The sequence below is a fragment of the Rhinolophus sinicus genome, chromosome 7, assembly GCF_057876585.1.
Source record: "Rhinolophus sinicus isolate RSI-liver-muscle chromosome 7, RSI-T2T, whole genome shotgun sequence".
Taxonomy (NCBI): Eukaryota; Metazoa; Chordata; class Mammalia; order Chiroptera; family Rhinolophidae; genus Rhinolophus; species Rhinolophus sinicus.
In genome coordinates, this window is record NC_142507.1 from 8,986,841 (window position 1) to 9,006,004 (window position 19,164).

The window sequence follows — 19,164 nt, forward strand, 5'->3', positions numbered from 1 at the left end:
AAACACAGTGACAGTAAGTGGTGGTGTGACAGCACAGACCGAGATGGGAGGCATTCAGTAATCAGCCACAGTTCTGTTTACTATGAATATATGACAACAAATTCAGGCACAATGGGGAAGTAATGGATAATGCTAGAAGAGATGAAATACAAATGACAAAATACTATCATTTAACTTTTTATGCAAATAGTTCAGTATTTTCACTCAATTGTTGAATAAAGCACATGTAACTCAACCTGCTAAATATCTGTATTAGTTTTTAACTAAATTCTCTAAAGAATAAAATGTTGGTGAAAACTGAAAGGTGTGTATGCTCCCGCTTATTTAGGATTCATCACAGGTGAGAAAATGATCCTGGTCAATATCAATGCAAGCATTTACAGAATACCATTTAGGTACAGTGTTGCTATATTAAAAATGTCAAAGAAAATGATATTTATGGCACCAGGTTATAAAGAAGCTTTATTTAAAACCAACTTTGACTAGGGTTTAGCACTGGAAGAAAGGTCGAATGTACCTAAATGAGAAATGAAGAGATTCTTGGTGATAGTACAAATTTTGTCCTGCAGATATTACTATTTAAGTTTTTTCCTTTATATGAAACTACTGAAATGAAATTTTAAATATGTTAAAACACAAAGATTACTTTGTACATTTTATTCTATAAACAAATGTTTTAGTCATTAATATATCAAGGCCATAAATCATTACTTCTTATGTTCAAGGCCTATTACTAGTCACTGATTTAGAAACATCACTTTTATGTGTGTGCTGTGGAGCTGAAGTCAGCCTACGAACCTAAGAATTCAGAGAAATATAGTTTTTCTCTTACCAGGTTTTCGTGTTTTTATTGATATAGGATTTGGAGGTAGAGGTACTGAAAGCATCAGAGTTCAACAAATCTACATTTCATCAGAGTAAAAAGGTACTTAAAAAATACAATGATGGCAAATCATCTTACTCTTATAGCACAAATCCTTAATCAAATGGCTGTGCCAAGAAAAGTACTATAATGTTTTAAATAAAAACGTTAAGATACATCAAAGACCACCAAGTTTCAAACAAAAAGCAATGATCAAAATATTTAACTGTCCTTTTACCAAGCTTTTACAAACACATCAGTCTTCACTGTCTGAGCAAATCAGTTTCAGTTTCTTCATAGTCCTCCATCTGTCTTTTAACATGACACTTGTTCGATTGTTGAATTTATAATGTAATAGTATTTTAGACCAGTTTCCCTCTCCGTATTTCCTCACGCCAGATTTCAGTTTCATATCTTCTTCCCAAAGCCATGCCTTTTGATAAAAAAACAGAAGTTATTCACAGACACAATTCTTTATATTTTTTAATGAGGTATAATTGCTATATAACATCATATTAGTTTCAAGTGTACAACACAATGATTTGATATTTGTATACATTGTGAAATGATCGCCAGAATAAGTCTAGTTAACATCCATCAAAAGTAGATAAAAAGTAGAACGGTTACTCACAGAAACAATTCTTTAAAGCACATATCTACTATAGATGTAACTTTTTTCATCAAGATAATTTTAGTTTCTTAAAGATAGGAGAATTTCTGTATACATTTCTTAGACTTATGTTAGATCTCATATTGATTACAATAACATTTTAAGGGCTCTAACTATTACTGTTCATCTTACATAAGTGTACGATGGCTCAGCTCCTGGAGGTCAGAGAGCTAAACACTAACCCAATTCCCTAATTCGTCTAACTTTCAGTGCACACTGTGTCCTAAGATGCTTCTCTACAATTGTTAGACTGGTATTTATTAATCCTACATATCTCTAAACAGTTTATGAATATTTAATTTCATTAATGAACTAAGTGTAAACCCTGTTCTCAAATCTGTATAAAAATAGGTTTTTGAAAACAAGTAGGATGAACTAGTTAAAACTATACTAGTTTATTTTTGGAGAAAATGACTAAAATTTAAAAAAAAATCAAATCAGTACCATACACAGAAACTTCGCATTTGCTACAGGTGACCAACTGATCACTCCTCCTGCTGCCACGCTGAAGGAGCAATGTGACTGCCTGCGTGACTGACTGAGCCTGGATGAGGATGCATCTTCCCCACTGACTTTCACATTTTCATTAAAAATCCATCTATCAGTCACAAGCAGACAAATACTGTATGACTGCACTCACATGAGGTCCCTAGAGTAGCCAAACTCACAGAAAGTAGAATGGTGGTTGCTCTGGGATGGGGGGAGGAGGAAATGGGGAGCGGTTTAATGTGTCCAGAGCTTGTTTTGCAAGATGCAAAAGTTCTGCAGATTGGTTGCGCAACAATGTGAACGTGTGTAATGTACATATATACACACACTTTCCAATGGTTAAGATGGCAACTTTTGTTATGTGTATTTTACTACAATTACAGAAACCCGACCTCAGTTGCGTGATGCACTATGAAAGAGAACTCAAAGTGGCTTGAAGAGAACAAGCCGAGGTGACAACGGTCATGTGTAGATGCGTAAACCTGGCAGTGACCACGACCAACCCCTGTAGGAGTCTGTCTGAGCTGCCACCTACCAGCTGCGCAGCTCAACCCCCAGACGAGACGGACACCCTCCTGGGACCCTCTGACCCACGCACTTCCCTGCCACTCACCACGCCAACATAGCCTCTCCACACTGGCCGTCACTGACACAAAACCAAGAGATGTAACTTTGCACGTGTGTGGTGAGGAGTTTAAGGGGGAGGAGGTGGGCTTCCTGACAAAAAGGACTTCAGCAGTGCGTTATTACTCTTTGGGGTCACGTAACTCTTTGAGAAAGGGATAAAAGCTGTGGGTACACACTACAGCGCAGATGGACTTGGAGTCTTCACTTGTGTTCAACCGCTTCACAGACAAGCAAAGGTTTATCAAATTTTACATGAAATTTCAGGGGCCACTTAGACTCCCCTTAAAAAGCTTATCAATTTTATGGTCCCCAAGAGAATTTCCATTGTGTAAGAAGTTGCCACACATTTATTCAGCTTTAAAATGTAGTCTTTGGCTTATGTAACTTTCATAAACACAGTACTGTTTTCTTGTTTTAATCTGAGCTATACTACTTTGAATAGAGAGCACAGATGGTATCTGATATAATACCAAAGCCCATTTCTCTTAAGAAATAACTAATAATCTGTTTAAATCCTATTTATTAGGTTCCTGAGTGCAAAAAGTGTAAGCAGTATTTTCCAGTGGATCACATATAGCAGGGGTTGGCAAGCTATTGCCAAAATAGCTCACACTGCCCAGGAGCTAACAACAGTTTTTACATTTTAAAAAGTTTCTAAAAAAGAAAAAAATGTGACAGGAATGGTATGTGTCTCACAAAACCTAAAATATTCACTGCCTGGCCCTTTATAGAAAGTTTGCCAACCTTTGGCGTAGGAGAAAGTTATTAGGTTGGTGCAACAGTAACTGCAGTTTTTGTAACTATTTTCAACCTTTTAAACCACAATTACTTTTGCACCAACCTAATACAATTTTGTCAGTAAATTAACTGAAAACTACAGTGTTTAACATTAAGTATTTGCTTTTTTCTTCTATTAAAAAAGAGAAACTCTAAAGATATATTGTTACTTTGTGACTGATTATGCCTTATTTAGTTTGATTTGAATGTTTTTACAGTCTGCTTAATTTTATCTGATTTAAAGGTAAAAAGTCTTGAAAAATATCATATGGAACAAAAGATCATATAGCAACTAATAACTATATTCTTTAAAAGTTTAGAGTTTAAAGAAGCCAACTCCCACTTTTTATAGATGGAGCTGAGTGCCACAATTGGCTTATCAGCATGAGATCAGAAAGAAAACACGAGGGCATAAAATTTCATTATGTCTACTCCTTTTTTTAAACTCTTCATTTCTTCATTTTATACATTTAACTTATTGTACTATATTCCATTTGTAATAACACACAGTTAACAAAGAGCTTAAGATGATATATTTCAGGACAAAACAACTGTCCTTTGTGCTATTCTCTTGCGTTTTGCTTTTCTTGAAAAATAAAAAATAAAATCAATACAAAATCCTAACAATCCTAGCCCTGCCCATAACCATTCCCTAAAATACAAAGAGCGCACAACAAATTAAAACACACCAATCTTTCTTTCCTAAAGCTGAACTTTATATAACTTATATTTGATCATTTCAAATGCCTGTTAGAGGAAAAAACACAATGCTTTAATAAAGCCTTAAAAATGATACCATTTATAGTAAAAAAAATACTCTTACAGTAGCTCCCAGTGCATAACATCCATGGAAAAAAGTATTGTTGAAAGGACTTTATTTCTTGAATAAAATAAATTTACAAAACGAAGTCTCTTTTTAAATTGTGATGAGGCAAGCAGAAATACCTATGTCTGTTTAACAGACAAAAGCAGCAAGGAGACACTGTCTAATCAGGCAGGCACTACTGCAATAAACATTTTTAAAGAACCCAAATCTCAACACAAAATAAGATAAAACCTGGCATTCATCTGAAACAAGTTGTCCCACCAAAAGCCAACAGGTGAAAGCGAAAAATAAAACCAGACACTAGTGCTAGCCACAGAATGATTTTTTGGGACAGTAAACAGTGATAGACAAAGCACCTACATGCTTAGTCTTTAAATTATGTAGTTGATCACCCACGTTTTGTTTGAATACAAAGAGAGAGAAACTGTTTTCTCGAAAACATCCATAAGTAACACCTACAGTCCCATTTGGAATTGTTGCCAGAAGAACCAGAGGCAGATCGTCAGGTAGGACAATCCTTACCTGTCCCTCCTTTTGGAGGGCAGATTAGAACACGACGATGGAGTTAAAAAAAAAAAAAAAGTATGAGGCAGAGACTTCAGGTTTTGGGCCACTACATAAAGAGCTTGGAAATATTACCCAGTCCTCAGAACAAGAACAAATCTGACAAAGTCAACAACTCTTCTTAGATCCATCAGAGAATTAATGTCGCAGGGCAAACTGCTGCCCTGAAAATGAGGATGACAGAAGGGTGGACACAGGGAATCCCAGCTTGCCAGGTGGAGAAGCTCACAGCTGGAGCCAGTACAGGTAGAAACATTTAACTGTTACAGAGGAACTGATGGGGGCTCACTGTGGACAAGCTTCAGTAATAAAACTCCACGGGCCCAATCACAGTGGGGCCAACAAACTTTTGTGAGTTTTACCTCTAAAAGCCCCACCCGGTTCTCAGGGTGAAGATGGGAGAAAAATCTCCCCCTTCTTCTAACGGGGAGGGGAAAAAGCAGTCATTCTGAAACACTTCCAGGGCATTCAATTCTCACTGACAGAAGCCTGCCCACAAGAGAAACTGATTTTGCCAGAGCCTAACTGACCTGTAGAAACATCCAGCTTCAGCCCCCGCTAGCCTTCCTGTTTCACCCGAGAGGGAACAATAAAAGCTGAGAAGTGCATATGAAGGTCTTAGCCCAGGACACGGGCTCACTAGAAGAATGAGACAATCGCAGAACTACAGATGCTTCCCTTCCCCCTCCCCCATTTACTACCAAACTACTAGGGCTCCTGTATAGCAACCACCTCAGCTGAAGGAGCTGCCTTGGACCCTCACTAAGGAGTCTCTGGGGAAATCCGGAGACAACAAGAGAGAGAAAAACAAGGAAATTTTAGCCCCTGACACCTACAGCTACGGCAAACAAAGTATAGCCTCACCAGACAGCCATAAAACCTCACACTAAAGGCCATTTTACCTCAGTTCCTTTTATCTGATACATCACATCCAGCCATCAACAAAAATTATAAGGTACACTAAAAGGTGAAAAGCACAACCTGAAGGGACAAAGAATCAGACTCAGCTACGGCAGAGATTTTGGAATTCTCAGAGTGGGAATTTATAAGCACTATGATCAATACGCGAAGGGCTCTAGTGGAAAAAGGGGACAACAGGTAAAAACAGATGGGTAACTGTAAGCAGAGATGTAAACCCTCAGAAAGAAACAAAAGGAAGAGCTAGACATCTACAAACAGTAACAGAAATGAAGAAGCCTTTGATGGGCTCATCATCAGACTAGACACAGATGAAGAAAGAATCAGTGAGCTTGCAGGTATGTCGACAGAAACTTCCCAACTGAAAAGCAAAGAACAAAAATAAAAACAAAGGAAAAACAGCCAAGAACTGGGGGACAATCACAGAACATGTAATGTCCATGTAATGGGATACCAGAAAAAAAAGGCATAGAATAAAGATTTAAAGTAATGATGGTTGAGAATTTTCCAAAATGACAGACACCAAACCAGATCCAGGAAGCTCAGAGAACACAAAGTAGGATAAGCACCCAAAAATCTACACCTTGGCACATCATATTCGCAGTGCAAAAAATCAAAGACAAAAATACGTGAGACTTTTAGTGGTATAAGGACAGTATTTCTCTATTTTCCTTGGGGGAATTCACCCAACAGCAACAAGGATAGAAATAAAATCCCAAACTCTGATAAAATTATTAGACTCCCATGACCTGAACCATAATATAGGTGGAAGGGATTCACTGTCAGTGGAAACTGACAAAAGGTATGTGAAGAAGCAGGGCACAGGCACTCTGCTTCCAGATCTCACACAGCCTGTGGGGCTCGCTTTTCCAAAGTGAGGCCCACACCCTGCGCTGCACACCCTAACCCTCTCGCCGCACCAGCAAGAGCCTCCCGCAAGCTGCAATAGCTCCAAAGCTAGAGATGATGGGACTACATGAGGAATCGCACAGATTAGCAATATTTGCAGGAAGCAAAGCAAAAGTAGGAGGTGCCTGCTATGTTCACTGAGAAGTCAAGGCCAATCAAGCTTGAGTCACGGGACATCCTCCTAGTAGCCTGGAACTTGACCCGAGCTCTAACATCGCAATATGAACCATCTGCAAAAGTTTATCAACAGAAAATGCCCATCTTAAATAAAGGAGAGTAAGAAAAGGAGTGCAGGATAACCTTCCACTTCCGGCCACGACAGAACAAGGACCCGATTTACTCACCTGTTGTAAACAACTAGAAAACCAGACCAAATACAGGAAACAATGGTTTCAGACAATGGACAGATGGCTATAATCACTTAGAGGGGAAACAGATGAAGTTAGTCTTAAAACTAACCTATCTTAACTTTCTGAATAGAAAAATTCCGTATCAAGTGGTTTCTCATTATTGTTTTTAAAGCACAGAAGAACCTATTTTAATCGGACCTCTATTAAGAAAGTATGAATATAAAAGCTTATAATGTAAACTTAAGTCCCACCTTATATCTGATGAACTGATTTTATGATAGTATCACAATAAATTTAAATAAATAAATAAAAAAAACCCTATCTAAACCTAACTTAAGACTATTTTAAAAATGCACATAAAGTATTTTCTCGAATCTCTGAATAGGCAGATTGGTCCATTAACCTAAGATGACAAAATCAAAGATGGCCAAGAAGAAACAACTTACACTCAATATGTTTTCTTACGGGTGAAAAGAAATGATGTGAAACAATTACAATTATTCAAGTTTAAATTTAACACCAAGTATTATTTAAAAATCATAAACATACCTGTTTTTTCCTAGATCGATGATTTTGAGAAGTTCCTGGCTGATTGTTTAAAACATGGTTTCTCCTGCTTTCAGTGGCTTGTCTACTATTTTCTTGTATCTTTCTTCTATCTAAAAGTAGAAAGTCATGAAAAACTGTTTCACATTAAAAGACGAATTGTATTTTTAAAGGTTACCATGAAATTCCTATTTATTTTTTAGCTACTTTAAAGAAAAAGAGTCTAGAGCTTAATTTTTTCCCCCCTTTGAATCATGGTGCTGTGCAAAGATCAGTACTGGAAAATCAGAAGGGGTGTGTTTTGAATCTCGATTCTTTTATGTCTTTAAACAAGGCATTTCATCTCACGAGCATGCCTTTTCACCATCTGTTAAAAACAGAAACAATATTTACCTAGTAAAATTGTTGCAATTCTCTTAAGATAATATTTAAGAAGTATTTGACACAGTGTAATAAATATAATCCTTTCCTTATTCCCTTTCTTATTCAGTCAATTTAGTAAGACAAGAAATAAATGTATATGTAACTGAAAAGAAATAGAACTGTAATTATTGAAAGGATTTTTATATAGAAAACCTAAAAGAATATACAAATAAGAGGGTTTAGCAAGATGGCTAGTTATAAGATCAATAAACAAAAACTCAGTAGTATATCTCTACATAGCAGCAAACAGTTAAAATATTAAAACAACTGAAAGATAATATTTACAATAGTAACAAAAAATATAACTCTTAGGGAAAACTCCAGCAAAAGTGGTTAAGATCTGTATGTAGCAAACTATAAAGCTGTACTATATATATGTGCATATATACACATACATTGTAAGAAAAAATATATTAACACAATCTAAATAGAGAAATCTACTTTTTGTTCATGTGTAGGAAGACAAACATAATTGTGTCAATTCTCTCTAAAATGATCTGTTACAATGCGCTTGCAAATCAAAATTTTACGAGGGTACTTTGCAGAACTTAACAAGAGTATTCTAACATTACATGTGAGGAGAGGTAGTGCACCATGGGGCCAGCGGCCTTCCACTTCTTGCTGGATGTATGAGACTTACTTATTTCCTGATACCAAGCAGTTTCTGTAGTTAGTTAGATAGGCACTACGTAGGCCAAGGGAACCAAATTATTTTAGTTTAGAATTACCATTCCTGGCCATTTTGCAGCAGTAGATGAAGAAAAACAATTTTGGAACTTCACCAACATGAAACAAAATCTTTCTTTGAGTGTAACTTTACCATCTTTAAAATGAGGATGATGATAATAAGGATAACAAATTCTGAATGCAATGAGGAGGGGAGCTAGATGCTATATATAGTCCACCGCATTATTCATGGATTCTGCATTTGCCAATTCACCTAACCTAAACTCTGCAACTCAAAAGTCAATCCTCAGTGCTTTCGTAGCCATGGGCGGACATGCGCAGTGTGGCACAAAATCAGAATCACCTCTACACACACAACAAGGTGGAGCTCTGCCTTCTTGTTTTAGCACTCACGCTATAATTAACTGACCAGTTTTCAGCCTATGTAGCACTACATTTTTGTACTTTTTGCTGGCAGTGTTGCTGTGGAAATGCTGTCCAGTGTTCCTAAGTGCCAGGAGGCTACGACGTTCCCCAGAGAAAACGTGGTCATTCACACAACAGTTACAGTGCTGCCGGCCATGACATGAATATTAATGGATCAACAATATATATTAAATAAGGTGCCTTTAAAACAAAACACACGAACAGGTTATGTATTGATCAGCCGACAAAAATGTGACCAGAGGCTCAAAAGAACGTACCCCTGTATTTATTCCCCTGTAATGGTACAGTTTTCACGAATTCACTGCTCATGGGACTTCACAGACCTTAACTATTGTGAGTAACAAGAATCAACTGTATTTATGTTTCAGATAAGTAACTATGTCAGGTTGCTAAGTAAAGTTAAGGTAGAAAAGCAGTGCACCACCAGAGCAAAAGTACTCTACACTAGGCAGGCCAAACAGCTCACTTTCTAAATTAACCACCACCTCTAATTAACTCTGCGAAGTCACGACATTTCATCTCTTTGTGCTCCAGTTTTCTGAAGTGTGTGTTTGTGTGGTGTGGTGCTGAGGTCAAGGGTCAGCTCGCTTTTGAGAACACATCAATTTTCCACTTCTAAAATGTAATACGAGTACTCACTTAGATGAGTTTCTGCTCTTTCTTCTCTCTCATAAAAATCTTGCTGGCTTTTCTCTTGCAACTTAGATAAGAAGAGATTCCTGTGAGACCTAAATGAAACATGAAAGCCTGTGATTGGTTCCACAAAGACTAGAAAAGCTATGGAAAAAGGTAGATGATTAGTCTTATCTCTGTTCTAGGACATTCTTCTACTTTGGCCTGTTTCCTTTGGTGCTTTCCATGCTTTGTGCTCCATGTTAACCTTTGGCCTCTTAAGATTTTTGTTACCAGTTTTCCATCTCTCCCATCACTTATTTTCTCCATCTTATCTACCCAGAAATCCAGATTCTTTTGGTTTTCCAATTAGATCAAGGAAAAAAATCCTCAGACTATAAAGTATTAACTTGCATTCTCTTCTATGGATTATAAGTTTATTTTCCCAAAGAGAAATCCAACAATTCCTTTATACATAATGGCAGATATCACCTGATTATCTTCATAGCTTTTTTGAAAGGTAAGGCTGTCAGGAAATACCAGCTATGGCAGAATTTTTTGACAATCCTACAAAGTCGGTATTCCAATTTTGAAGGAGCAAAGTCTGATGAAAGAAGTAGTTCATTTAAGCTTAGGCGCTATTTTATCACCACCTGAAATGTGTCCTTTCACCCCTAGAACGCTTTATGCACCCGGCTAGTCCTCCTCCTCCCTCCTTTCTAGCGGGAGGGAGAGAAGTTCCCTCCCGAAACTTTCTGTCGTGCTCTCTGGAATGCCTTTCACAAACCTCTTCACCAGCCCTCCGTCTCGTCACCTTGTCTAAAACCTAGCTCTCTCATGGGGACAATTATTTCTCTCCCTTGTGGCATTCTCAAGTAGACACTGACTCAATCTTCCACCTTTCACGAACCACACGATCCCAGAGGTGGGTCTCTATACTTTCCATTCCTAACGACAGTTACGGTCGGGATGCTGCTTCCATCCAGAACCTGGCCTTTGAGGACTCACGCACTGAGGGTCTCACCACCTCGCATTCCTCATAGTCCTTCGCTTCCTTTCACGTACTCCCCGTCATTCACAGATCTTTGTCTACCCCCAACTGCTGCTGTCACCAGGAATCATTTCACTGTTCCCATGGATCACCCATATACCATCCTGGCCCCTCAATGTCTCATTTCCAATGACCTCCTCCCCCATGGTTCCATTCAGCATCCTGACTGAGCTATCTCTGAAATCATTCATACGGACTTCCTGCTCTCTGAACATGTTGTATTGTCTGTCACAGCATTTCTAGTAGATTACAGTTTTTCATAAAATCAGAATTTGGGACATTCATCAGAAATGTCAGCCCTGTCCCCTTCCTGCCCCAGCATCATGCCCTCCTTGTTTCTGTGGCAGAATCAGAGTTTACTACACATCTGCTTTAAGTTCCAGGACCCCCTATACGTGTATTCTAATCCTGGCCTTGTAGAAACTGTGTGAGCCAATCCGGGACCCCAAGGCAGGTTTCTATAGTTTGGAATTTTAGGAAATGCCACGGTCTTGAATATCTGTTGAAGTTAGCAGGACCCTGTGATATTCTTTAAATAACACCATTTATGTGGCAGCTACGATAACATATAGGTCTGCATGAATTGCTAAGATTTTAAAGACAGAGAAGAAAAATGCCAATTTACTTTACCTCAGTAAGGATACTGTGGGTTCAGTTACTGCAGATGGTTTATCACTAACACTTCAAAGAAAAAAAGACTTTTTAAAGAATGTAATAAAAAACACACACCACTTTTCATAATAGTACTTTTCACACAATTTATTCAATTTTTCAATTTGTAAAAATATCTTTTGGAAAGAAACCCTGGCAACATTAGGACATATATAGTCCATTACAACATGGGTAATTTTTGCCCAGATGTGCCTACTAGAGATGCTAAATGAAATGTCCCCAAATGTAAGTGAAGCAGTTAATGCTGTAATCCAGCATCCATGTCACTCTTTCACAAACTCCCCCATCCACCTTAATTTCCACGAATTCAAGCTTAATTTCTCGTCCTCCCCAGCAGTCTCCCACTGAACTGTTAAACAAATTCCTCCTTTGCTGTGGTTAACACTGGCTTCCGCAAGCACAGCATGACCATTTACACCTCCATGCCAGCCTTCACTGGAACTATTCTCTCCTGAAGTGACACTTCCTCTCCCACCCACCTGTAAATAACTATCCTTCAAGGCCTTGCTGATGCTAACACTTCCTGGGAGCTGTCCATATCAACTTCATCAGCTTTTATGTCCGTCTATAAACTCTGACAACAAATTATGCAACGTCTGCTGCTCCTGTTGCACATCAATAATTTTCACGGCCTCAAACAGTGTGTCAGCTGTATCAGAACAGAATATTTCTTTCCTCTCACGTTGACAGCAGAGGGGCTTCACCTTTCCTGGCAGCTGCCTGACCTCCCAGTCACACTGCTGAGTCTCTCCTTACTTCACTTGCATCCTGCCAACACTGGTGAATGTGATGCTTTCTTTGTCCCGATTCTATCTGCTTCCAGGAAGGTTTGGAGAGTTGCCTGATTGTTGATCCTGGTCTCTAGTTTTGGTTTTGCCCCCTGGGTCTAGTGCACTACAAGTTCTAAAGTACGCCTGGTAATGAACTAGGCACCCAGGACACAAAGCTAATGAAGAACCTGCAAAGAATTCTGAATCTAGTGAGACATGGACAGGCAGAGGTGTGTTCCTTTCCAAGATGTGTGGCTCGGTGCTGTGGGAGCACAGCAATGACAACTCTGATGAGCTCAGCAAGACTTCGTACAGGCGCTCTCTGAGCTAGACCTTGAATGGCAAGTAAGGGCTTGCCTTGGAGAGAACAGACAGAAGGGAACTCAAAATTGAAGCAAGAGTAAAGGCATGAAAGAGCTTGTAACATTTCAAGATCAGGGAGAAGTTCTGTGTTGCTAGAAAGTACCATATATGTGAGCAGGGAGGGGTTAATGCTTAGAGACAAGGTTGTTTATGGCAAAAAACAGTCTATGTGAGGCTTCGTAAGTCATGCCAACAAGTTCTAACTCATCTAGTAAGAAACAGAAAGCCAACAGAGGTTATTAAAATGGGAAGTGATTTAAACAGATTTGTTTTCATGGGGAGCTAACTCTGGAAGTCATGCAAGGATGGATTTGTGTGGTACAAAGCTAAGTAATAATCTAGGATATAAACGACAAAAGTGGATTAGAGAGGCATTTCTGAGATGGGATTCATAACACTTGGGGAGACAACTGGATGTGTGTGAGGTGAAGAGGACACAAATGAGAACATCAAGAATTCTGTTTTACACACATTGACTCTGTGTGGGAGGGCATCTGAAGTAAGTGGGTGGTACTATATAAGGAGGGCGCATAGGAAATGTGTTCATTATCTGTAAGAATCACAGTAAGATTTAATTTTATTTTCAAGTAGTATTACACTGGGCAGGAAGGCTGGACTACAGAATGCACTGAGTCTTAGTACTACTAAATTTTGATTCCCTAAACAAGATGAAATAATTGAGCCAGTAAAAATAAAATCTGTACTTCTCAAAATGAGTCTTAGACAAACATAAGCCAAAGAGCAAAATGGGTCTTAAGACAGACATGAACAGAGCCTTTGGGGAGACGAACCAGCAAGGAGCAGGTGATGCTGTCACGGGGGGACCGAAGCCATGCCCACCTAACTGGGACCCCAATCCCCACTTCTAAATAAATAGCTAGGATGAGGAATTTTCAGGGTTCAAGTCATAGCTCCAAGAAAAAACAGTAATATTACATCTACTGTCAAATGCGTCCTTCCAGAGACATGGGATTTGACTGGGTTAAGGGTGGAATAGCGGGAATGGACCACTGGTTCAATAGACAAGGTCTTTATAAGGGTAGAGTTGATCTTCTTCAATAGGATTAGCTTCCAAAGCCAAAGCTACAGGTAACAATCAATTCTGTAAAAATCATCCCTGCAAATCCCTAAAGAAAGTTTGGAGACTGAACTCGTCTCTCGATATGTACGACTGACACAGCGGTTTCCCTCCAGCACGGGAGCGAATTACTATTTCTTCAGTGGAGCACCAGACGAAGCGGGTCAGCTTACCCTTAGAGAAGATGTACGAACAATGTTTTAAGATGCTGTTAACCAAATAAGTCTCTGACAGTGAAACACAGTCACATGATGAGGGGGGTCAGTGGGGTCTGAGAACTAAGGGGCGCAAATGAGTCAGGCTTCCAACCTTCACGCTGTTCTAGAGCAGGTCCCGACAATGCTAAATGCTATTACTCACACCACTTACACTGTGCGTGTTCTCACTCTCTGTTTTCGTTCAGCACATATAACCAGAATTTTGCATAAACCATGAAGAAACTCTGCATACTCCAAATAGCCAAATGTTAGCCATCAGCAAGACAAGACACCCACTGCTCAATGATTTTTATGAAGAATGGCTCACTAGTATCACTTTGATATAAAGATACTGCATTCTTAAGACAAAACAAGCATCAGTGAATTTACAAACCTTTTTCCTGTATCCAAATTAGCTTCAGTTTCCATGTCAGTATCACTGCTATCAGGTTTATCTTGAGAAATTCTTCTTGCTCTTTTACTTTCCACTACTTTTGCTGCTGCCTTAAAAAGGGGGGATTGTGGGAGACAAAGAAATGCATTAAGCCATTTTAAACAAAGAGCAGTAGATTAAGGCTTCTAATTCTTTGACGGTCATAACCAAAGTGTCTGTTCACAGACACTAAAGGGCAATAAAGGGCACTGTGTTGTTTATTTTCCTCAGTATCAATGACAACACCAGCAGCTACTTTAGCTACCTGCTTGGTGTGTAAGCACTATGGAGGTCTTTCCTTGTAAATGTATTTGCTACACATAATACTCTCTAGGCAATTTTAAGATAAAAGGTCAGTTAAAAGAAAATAAAATAAAAATTCTAGATATTATAAAATAAAACTACCTCAAATTAATCAATGTTTGTTAAAAATTTTTGAGGCTAAGACAGAGAATAAAACATTATAAAAAATTTTAGTCTATCCCTTTTCCAAAAATATTCTAACTTTCTTTAAAATTTAAACTAAATGTTTTTTTTTACTTACTTCTTAATTCATTCTAAGTTTTCCACTTCAACTTTTTACTTTGAGAAATTTTTCCCAACCCTTATTTTGAAAAGTTGTAAAAATACTGCAAAGGTCACCGATTAACCCTTTAGATTTACTAATTGTAACACTGTCACATTCTTCTACAAAAATCACTAAATAAAACTCTGATTTGTTTTTAAAGGATTTCTATTTGAAGTATTCTCCTTTATTATAATAATTTCTCCTAAGTCTACCAGTCTCTCTGAAATATGCATACCTTCATTAGAAAGGTTGATGATTTTTCACGGAGCACACAATTCACAAAACTCTTAATTTTCTCCATCATGTGGTTGTAACTGAAGTGTTCAAAAAAGGAATGAAATGTATCTTTCTGAGAGATTATCATACGCAATTTCCTTTGTAAAGGCTAAAGAAAACAGAAGAAACAAAAATCACAAATAAGATACTAGAAATTTTGTCATAACTGAAAAGATCACTAGAAATATAAACTCTGAGACACAATTAAGAGATTTAAAAAATTTTCATGTTTTAAATGGCCTACCAACATCTTTTTTTCTGACTTTTAAGAAAGTATCTAATATTTCACACATACACAAAAGGACTTTAAAAAATATTATGAACCTGTATGTCCATTACAAAGCTTGAGAAATAAGAGGTCATCTATACAAATGCAGCCCTTGTTTACTACCATAATCTGACTGGTAATTCCCCACCCTCTTTCTCCTCAAAGTAACCATTACCCTGAGTTTAGAATGTACCATATCTGTGCATTCTTCATACCTGCACTACACATGTATACATACATATATAATACATAGTATTGCTTAGCATGGTTTTAACTTTCTATAAATGGTGTTATACTGTGTATTCTGAATCCTGCTCTACTTTGCTCAACTCTATGTTTATGGCATTTACCCATATAGATTTGATATGTGTAGAACTTTCGCTGTTGTATAGTATTCGGTTGATCAAAAACACCCATTTACTCATTCACTCTTCCAGCCCGTTGATAGCATTCAGGCTGTTTCTATTACCACGATGCTGTTCAGTGTTTTTCCACGTCTTCTTGGTACAGCACAAGTTTCTCCTGTACAGCAGTTCTTTCAATGCTGGTTGCACAATAAAAGCTATAGAGCTTTTAAAAGGCAACTTCTCAGACTCTATCCCAGACCAATTGTCTCAGTAGGGCCTGGGGTTTTTTTTTTAAATAAAGTTTTACAGCTTCTAAAACGTGTAAACAGCTACTTTAAGGTGTATATCTAGAAGTGGGATGCTGGAGTGCATGCTTATTGATTTTGCTAAAATGCTCTCCCAAGTTTAAGAACCAATTCACTCCAGAGAGGAAGGCATAGCAGTCCTAGCATTTCTCCACTTTTTGAGCCAACTGCTGGTATTCTACGACCTTTTACATCACTGCCCTTCGGAGGTACAGGAAATGCTATTTCAGTGTGTTACTCTGCATTGCCCTGCTTGCTAATACCAGTGAGGTTAAGCTCTCTGATGCTTACTGGCTATAAGGTTCTCCTCTTCGTGAAGTACACACAGAGTAGAGTTTTCAGTAACTAAGGCAAAAAGTAGAGGCAGGGAACCCACTAAATGTATCAGGCTTTCTGCTGCAATCTGGAGGGTTATATCCCAGAAATAGGCGCACATCAGACAAACTGAGCCTCTAAAAACTACAGCCTGCCCTCAATGTGTCTCAGTCCCTCAACGGGTTAAGGTGACCACCCCCAACTCTAGACATACCAGCAAATGAAAAGGTGTTCCCCTTCTTTAGTCATCAGGGGAATGGAAGTTAAAGCCTAATGTGATACACACATACGTGCCAGAATGACTAACATGAAAACGACAGATAAGGTCACAATAAGGTCTGTGAAGCAACTGGAACTCTCCCGCAGTACCGAAGGAATTAATAGAATGAAACTATTTTGGAAAACTGGCAGTATCTAGTAAAACTGAGTATGTGCATATCCTATAACCCATCAATTATATTCCTAAGTATATACCCAATAGAAACACATATATATTTGTTCTACAGAAGATGTGTAAAGACATGTAATAGCCAAAAACTGGAAATGATTCAAATGTCCATCAACTGTAGGAATGGATCAACTGTAGTCCATTCCCACCATGGATCAACGAGAATGAACAACTATTGCTGTCAGCAACAACACCATGGACCAACCTTACAAATGTAAACCTGCTATATGACTCCATCGTAAGCCAAATGAATCGTGGATGTCCTAAGGACAGTGGTTACTCCTGAGCAGGTGGCAGTGACTGCGGGGAGTCACTGGTGATGCTCTTGATCTCGGGGCTCGTCACACAAATGTGTTTCTTTTGTGACAACACATCTATTTACATATGTATGATACATGTATGCCACTAGAGGTATCATACTGGTCAATAAAAAGTTTGCTAAAAAATCTACAAAACGATTTTTTCTTTGAATAAACTTAATTGATTCCAATGGCATTTTGCTTTTAATATTTGAAAACTTAGTCCTGTTGACCTTAAAATTACACATACACACAAAAACTACTAATGATCACATAAGAAACCTCTAGAAAAAAATAAGCAAGTTATAATGCCTCCTTCCATACCCACATTGCCCAGTACAGTAACCACTAGCCACACGTGGCTACTGAGCCCTTGAAATGTGTGAGTCCTGGATTTAGACAAAAGTGTAAAACGCACGTTTCAAAGACAGTACAAAAAAAAGAAGTGCAAAATATCTCATCAATACTGGTTTATACGGGTTAAACATTAAAAATAATGTTTTTTTATGTATTGGGTTAAGTAAAGTGTTATTAAAATTAGTTCACTTGTTTCTTTTCACTTATTTCATGTGGTTACTAGAAAATTTAAAATCACATATGTGACTTATATTTCTATCGGACAGGAGTGTTCTATACTGTTTAAAAAATAAACCATTCCTTTCCTCTTCCAATATACTTTCAATTTTCCTCATTCCATATAAACAGTTCTAAAATTCTGATTCTACACAATTACCGTGTCAGCGTCTGAATCATCAAATACTCTTCCAAAGACTTCTTCTGCTTCCTTAAAACCGCCATTTTCCATACAAACAGCTACAGCCTAAAAGATAGGATGACAAATACATACCTTATATTGCTTTTTGAAATATCTAACTGTTGTTTAAAATCGAAATAACTCAGGTAAGTCTAAACTACTTCATTTAAAATATTTTATGTCGCTATGGAAGGCAGTGTGGAGGCTCCTCAAAAAATTATGAATAGAATTAATTACCATATGACCCAGCAATCCCTCTCCTGGGTATCTACCCAAAAAATCTGAAAACATTTAGCCATAATGACAACTGTGTTCCAATGTTCATTGCAGCTTTATTTACAGTGGCCAAGACATGGAAACAACCTAAATGTCCTTCAACAGATGATTGGAAAAAGAAGATGTGGTATATATACACAATGGAACACTATTCGGCGGTAAGAAAAGATGAAATAGGACCATTTGTGACAACATGGATGGATCTTGAAATTATAATGTTAAGCGAAATAAGTCAGACAGAAAAAGCAGAGAACCGTATGATTTCACTGATATGTGGTATATAAACCAAAAACAACAAAAGAACAAGACAAACAAATGAGAAACAAAAACTCATAGACACAGACAATAGTTTAGTGGTTATTAGAGGGTAAAGGGGGAGGGGGACAGTAGATGAGGGTAAAGGGGATCAAATACATGGTGATGGAAGGAGAGCTGACTCTGGGTGGTGAACACACAATGTAATATATAGATGATGTATCACAGAATTGTACACCTGAAATCTATGTAACTTTACTAACAATTGTCACCCCAATAAACTTCAATTAAAAAAAATAGTTAAAATAAAATTCATTAAAGTGTTTTACTTAAAAAAAATTTTATGTAATAATTTTGATTTGATAAATCATATAAAATATTTCACAGACAAAATAACAGTGGTTTGAAAAGATGAAAAATTTGCATTGGCCCATTGCATATTTACTCATAAACACCCAGCATTCTGTCTCTTTCTAATTTAGGCCAAATGGAAGGCAGGTATTAATAAATAAATTAGGAGCTACATTATATATGTTTAGGACCCACCTAAATATTTTGAGTAAAAAGAAAATGAGAGAGGAGGTAAATGTCATTTGTAATGATTAGGAGACATAAAATTTGCGAGTAGGATCCCTGGATAATCTCTAATAGAAACCTAGGAAGCCAGATGCTTTTGAATAATCATTTTATAAATTGGCCTTTTTGATACCATATGTGGTAAATATGGAACCACCATTACCATCTAAGTAACTTTGTAAATTTGGGCATATTATTTAACCTTTTGGTGCCTCAGTTTCCTTATA

General features: G+C 37.7%; 2 protein-coding genes and 1 non-coding gene across 6 annotated transcripts in view; 2 read left to right on the forward strand and 1 right to left on the reverse strand.

Moving 5' to 3' along the window:
- Positions 1 to 7,519, forward strand: part of SBSPON (somatomedin B and thrombospondin type 1 domain containing) — a 34,574-nt gene extending 27,055 nt beyond the window's left edge. Inside the window, exon 6 of the mRNA XM_074319300.2 lies at positions 2,405 to 7,519. The gene's annotated coding sequence lies outside the window, so the exon portion shown is untranslated. The remainder of the gene's footprint in view (positions 1 to 2,404) is intronic.
- The window catches only part of TERF1 (telomeric repeat binding factor 1), a 31,283-nt gene that overhangs the window by 1,924 nt on the left and 10,195 nt on the right, over positions 1 to 19,164 (reverse strand). For 2 of the 4 annotated variants that reach the window (XR_012491918.2, XM_074319299.2), the window contains exons 4-10: positions 17,810 to 17,896; positions 15,054 to 15,203; positions 14,212 to 14,321; positions 11,368 to 11,418; positions 9,714 to 9,802; positions 7,542 to 7,651; positions 1,101 to 1,295 (exon numbers count right to left, since the gene is read on the reverse strand). Coding sequence is in view for 3 of the 4 variants with exons in the window: in XM_074319299.2 (XP_074175400.1) it covers positions 1,119 to 1,295; positions 7,542 to 7,651; positions 9,714 to 9,802; positions 11,368 to 11,418; positions 14,212 to 14,321; positions 15,054 to 15,203; positions 17,810 to 17,896 (774 nt within the window). In the remaining variant the exon portion in view is untranslated. Of the gene's footprint in view, positions 1 to 58; positions 1,296 to 7,541; positions 7,652 to 9,713; positions 9,803 to 11,367; positions 11,419 to 14,211; positions 14,322 to 15,053; positions 15,204 to 17,809; positions 17,897 to 19,164 lie in introns of those variants that run through there. The other 2 variants (XM_019725949.3, XM_019725959.3) reach the window with 2 other exon arrangements.
- LOC141568718 (U8 small nucleolar RNA) lies at positions 4,751 to 4,919 on the forward strand. Its single transcript, XR_012491938.2, has one exon. It is a non-coding gene; the product is annotated as a U8 small nucleolar RNA (small nucleolar RNA).